The 4,462-nt window shown below is 55.8% G+C and overlaps 1 protein-coding gene across 1 annotated transcript; it reads left to right on the top strand.

Annotated features, from left to right (window-relative positions):
• Positions 1-245: 245 nt before the first annotated feature.
• TLE7 (TLE family member 7) lies at positions 246-3,812 on the top strand. The gene is made up of 9 exons (XM_055083419.1): positions 246-553; positions 676-698; positions 875-933; positions 1,436-1,648; positions 1,756-1,997; positions 2,196-2,337; positions 2,490-2,643; positions 3,191-3,264; positions 3,577-3,812. Exons 1-9 carry the CDS (start codon positions 246-248, stop codon positions 3,679-3,681), a joined length of 1,320 nt encoding a protein of 439 aa, XP_054939394.1. The 3' UTR covers positions 3,682-3,812.
• The last annotated feature ends 650 nt before the right edge of the window (positions 3,813-4,462 follow it).

Genomic DNA, 4,462 nt, shown 5'->3' with positions numbered 1-4,462 from the left:
ACACCATTGCTGCCGACATGTAGTATCAAAAGTTAGTTGGTGACCAATCTTTTGAATCCTCTCCCCCAGAGGAGTGTTCTCTGAGCCCTCTCTATAGACCCGGATCCCTGCGTCTGCGTGTCAGCATCTGTTCTCTCTCTTGCTACAGGGGATCGGGACGAATTGGGAACCCAGGAACTGGGTGACGGGCTCTTTCCTCTAAGCCCTCGAACCTGGTAGCTCAGGCACTTCATCGATCGAAGACCATGAGTGAAGAGAAGGAAGAGGCCTCGTTCAGTATACTCACAATTTATGATGAACCAGAGAAGAGGAAGAACGTGCCCGAGAGCCCCGGCATTTCCTCCAAGCACGAGAACCATGCACAGTCCCAGCTGGGCGAAGCGTGTGGTCCCCCCCAGCAGCTCCCAGGCTCCCCGAGGCAGCATGACTTGGCTTATCAGGAGACGAGCTGTGTGAGTCCACGGCAGTGGGCTCCCCAGGCCCTGGACAGATCTGAGCTGCAGGCCACTCAGCTCTCCGAGGCAGAATCAGAAGAAGCAGAGCCTGGCCTCAGGTAGGTCTCACCTGAACAAGACTGGTGGGGGGAGCGAACCGTCTCGGGGAGAGGGATCCTGACACAGAGCTCTCCATCCATCTCCTGCCCTGTCTCCTCCCTCTCTCCTCTGTGTGTCACAGCTCCCCACCAGGATCCGAGTTCGGTAAGTCCCAGCTGGGGTGGTGCGGGCAGGCAGGGTGTAGCCCATGGCTGGGCATTGGATGGGAGACCTGGAATGAGTCCCTGGGTGGAGAGAGCAGTCTTCTCCCTGGATCCCGTGATGCTGTTGCTGCCAGACCTCCTCCCTCTGAGTGGTTGGCCGCTGGCGTCTCCCTGCAGGTCAGCCTTGTCCTTCACCTCGTCCCAGTGAAGAAGTCTGGTCATTCCTCAGAGCAATTGTAAGTGTCTTTTTTTTAAAAACATGGTATCTTTCCCTCCCTGTTACCCCTGGAACAACAAGCTAGTAGGAAGAAGGTGAGGGCATGCGGTGTGTCCATATTCTTACTCTCTCTCCCATAGGTGGTGGGTGCACTGGGCTTCCTGCTTCTTGGGACCCAAGCTGCCCTCCTCCCATCACCAGTGTGTAGGGCCTTAGCTGACAGGGTCACTTTTAGAGCTGCATCCTCGGAGACTGTGAGCCAGGCTCTGCTCTCGTTGCTTGTACTCAGAAGTGTCTCAAAATGTGGCCTGTTTATCAGGGAGGCCATCCTGGGCTAGTGCAGAAGGATGTCAGTGGTCTGGGGACCCCAGCTGAGGACACAGTCCTGCCTGGGGGTCAGAGAGGAGCTGTTGGATGCAGGGTCAGGAATCGAGTCAGAGGACAGGGAAGGCTGTCCCCCATGGATGAGGGCAGGTCAAGGCTGTGACCCTTTCATGGGCACCCTTTCATGGGCACCCCAGCCCCCCGTTCCAGATGAAGCGGTGGTCAGGCAGATGACCCCACATAAGTCCTGGAAGGTTGGCAAACTCCGCCACGGAAAGAAAGTCTACTCCCTGGCCATCAGCAGCTCTACTCACCACGTGTACACGTGCGGCCATGGCTACATCAGGGTGTGGGATGAGAGTGCCCTGCATGCCTGGGACCACGCCCCCCAGGCCCAGCTGAACTTACAGGTGAGGGGTCGTCCAGAAGGCTCAGGGAGCCTAGATGTGACCTGTGTCCTAATACTTGGAGCCCATGCTTCCAGGAGATGATTTGAGAATGTCACCCATTCCTACAGGACCGTCAGAACTGTGTCCTCACCTGCAAGCTGTCCCCCGATGAGCGAAGCCTGGTCACGGGGGGTCTGTCCCAGACCCTGACTCTCTGGGACCTGGCGCCCACCCCCCGTGTCAGGGCACAGCTGGCCTCCACAGGCCCCATGTGCTATTCCCTGGCTGTCTCCTCCAATGCCCAGATCTGCTTGGCTTGTTTCAAAGGATTTGTTGAGATTTGGGATTTGCAGAACCAAATCTTGATCAGGTATGAGCTGGGGGAGGGCTGGACGGTGAGGCCTTGGGGAAGCCTGGGCCCCTTTTCCGACCTCACTGTCTCCTCGGCAGTAGGCCTAGGTGAGTCGGTGTGGAGAACGCATTTGGGCTATGTACCTAGGGCCTTCCTGGGCCCGAAACTCCTGAGGGTCCAACCAGTGCACGAACGTCTGAGTTGTTTTCCCACCAGGAAGCACGAAGTCCCCATATACGGGTCCCGATGCGTGGACATCGCGGGCAATAAGTTCTGGACGGGAGGCGAAGACACCAGACTGTATTCCTGGGACCTGAGGAACTACCAGAGGCTGCAGCAACACGATTTACAGCATGAGGTGCCCGGACGGCTGCGGCTGTGCTGAGCGCAGTCTCCCCGGGGACCGGGAGTTGCGGGTGCCGGCAGGAGCAGCGTCCGAGTTTGAAGAGGCGGGCACGAATGATGGCGCTGGCAGCTTTGAGCGCTGACCCCAAACCTCCTTCCAAACAGATCCTCAGCATTACCCACGACCCCAGTGAGGAGTGGTTGTTGGTGGGCCTGAGAATGAGTGACGTCGTAATCCTGCACACACACCGGAGGGAGAAGTTTAAGGCTGTCCTGCAGAAATATGTCTACCACCACAATCTCAAGTTTGCCTCCTGCGGTGAGTGAGCAGGCAGGGGACACCTCTGGGCGCCCTGTCACCTGACAAGGCCTCTACTCACCTGTAGAGTCTGGGCCCAGCCTTATTTCAGACTCTCAATTCCCCGCTCTCCAGCCCCAGCACTGGCCGGGCCAAGGTCCAGGGCCACCACTGCCCTCGCCTCTGCTTCCTCCTGTCCCCGGTGTTTCTCCCCTGCCAGCCTGGCTACCTTTCCTCCCTTCTTTTTCTGCTCACCCCCTCTCCTTTTCTGGCTCTGTCTGTAATGGTAGCTTCCTGTATGGAACCACAGCCCAAAGACACCGGCAGACAGAAGATGCTCGAAGCCCCATGCGGCCGTCCGGTTGTTCAGTGCCCCTCACCACAATCCCGGGAGTGGCAGGAGGGAGCGGGCAGATGAGGGAATGGTCTGGGTCATGTCTCTGAGTTGTATAGGTGGGGAAACTGAGGCAGAGAAGGAGTGGTCCTTTCCCTGGTCTAGTCAGCAGCAGAGCTGGGACTGGAAGGCAGGCTTGGTCTCTGGCCCCTCCATCTGTCTTTCCCTCGCCAGGGAGCTATTTTGTGTCCACACTGGATGAGTCGATCCGCTGCTTAGCTGCACCTTCTCTACAAAGATTGTTTCAGGTACTGGATGGAGGTGTGCACAAACCCAGGCAGCTGGAGCTTACAGCCCCAGATCCCAGTTGGTCGGGCCCCAGAAATAGTGCTGGAAAGTACCTCTGAGATGGCAAACAGGGCCATTGAGTACATCGAGGGAACAAGGACTCAAGGTCCTGGGAACTCCTGGGCTCCACCTTGAGCCCTGAACCTGGCCCGGTCTCCAGACCGAGCCTCAGGTCTACACGGAGCCCTGAAACAGACCTGTGTGAAGTGTGCGTCTCCAGCCCCAGTCTGGCCCCTGCATATCATTCCTCTGTGGCCTCTCTTTCCCTCCAGGTAGAGGAGTCTACAGACATCCTATGTTGTGACGTGTCTTCCGACAACCAGTACCTGGTCACGGGCTCCAAGAACAGTGCCACTGTTTACCAGCTCTTGTATTGAAGGTTGCAAGCCACAGTCCTGCTGGTGAAGACCCAAAGAAGACCAGCGTGCTCGGAGGGTGACCTCGGGCTGCCGGGCAACTCTAACACCTCCCACAGCCCCACCTTCTCCTCCCTGGCCGGTCATCTGTCCATTCCCCTCCCGTCCAGCACACACCTGGCCTGTCCTCTAGGTTTTTATTATGTAACTGAGGGATTTTTCCTTTGTTATTTTTCTACCACTGATTTCTGGATTTTGTAATTAATAAAATGGAAAAGCAAAAACCAAAATGGCTTGGATACCCAGTCACTTCTTTCAAACCACAAACTCGTCGTGATGGATTGCTTATGCCCCCTTTCAGCAAATTCCGGGTTGGGGAAGGAATTTTAGACCAGACTGAGTTTTGTTTATAACTTCTCTGGAATTCTTGGACTCTTAAGAAAGCTCAAGAAGCAATGTATGTCCATGTACAAACTTTCAGATTGTATCGGGGTGTTGGTAGACCAACAACACTCAACTCTTGACGCAGGTTAAGACTCCAGTCGCTGGTCTAACCATATCCCAGGAAGAGCTGTCCTTTTAACAACCTACTTCGTGAAACCTCGCTTTATCTGAGGCTTTCAAAGTCCCGATCCTAATTCCGGCGTTTTGTGCCAGTCAAAAGCTGCCTGTCTCTCTTTCAGGGCAACTTCCTCATGTTGGTGGGTTTGATATTTTGTCTGGCCTTTGCCAGGCTGAAAAAGCCCCAGCTCCCTGAATCAAGCAATACAGGCCTGCTTTCTAGTCTTCTCCATCCTCCCGC

This window comes from Physeter macrocephalus, unplaced genomic scaffold (assembly GCF_002837175.3).
Source record: "Physeter macrocephalus isolate SW-GA unplaced genomic scaffold, ASM283717v5 random_1571, whole genome shotgun sequence".
Taxonomy (NCBI): Eukaryota; Metazoa; Chordata; class Mammalia; order Artiodactyla; family Physeteridae; genus Physeter; species Physeter macrocephalus.
The sequence above is the reverse complement of the archived record's forward strand: the minus strand, read 5'-3'. Positions and strand labels throughout refer to the sequence as shown.

What these genes read in the sequence shown, in the direction of transcription:
- TLE7 (XM_055083419.1), top strand. Translation starts at nt 246, where the DNA reads ATGAGTGAAGAGAAGGAAGAGGCCTCGTTCAGTATACTCACAATTTAT. An exon ending in CAGAACCAAATCTTGATCAG is followed by an intron (nt 1,998 to 2,195) that starts GTATGAGCTGGG and finishes TTTTCCCACCAG; the next exon opens with GAAGCACGAAGTCCCCATAT. An exon ending in AACACGATTTACAGCATGAG is followed by an intron (nt 2,338 to 2,489) that starts GTGCCCGGACGG and finishes CCTTCCAAACAG; the next exon opens with ATCCTCAGCATTACCCACGA.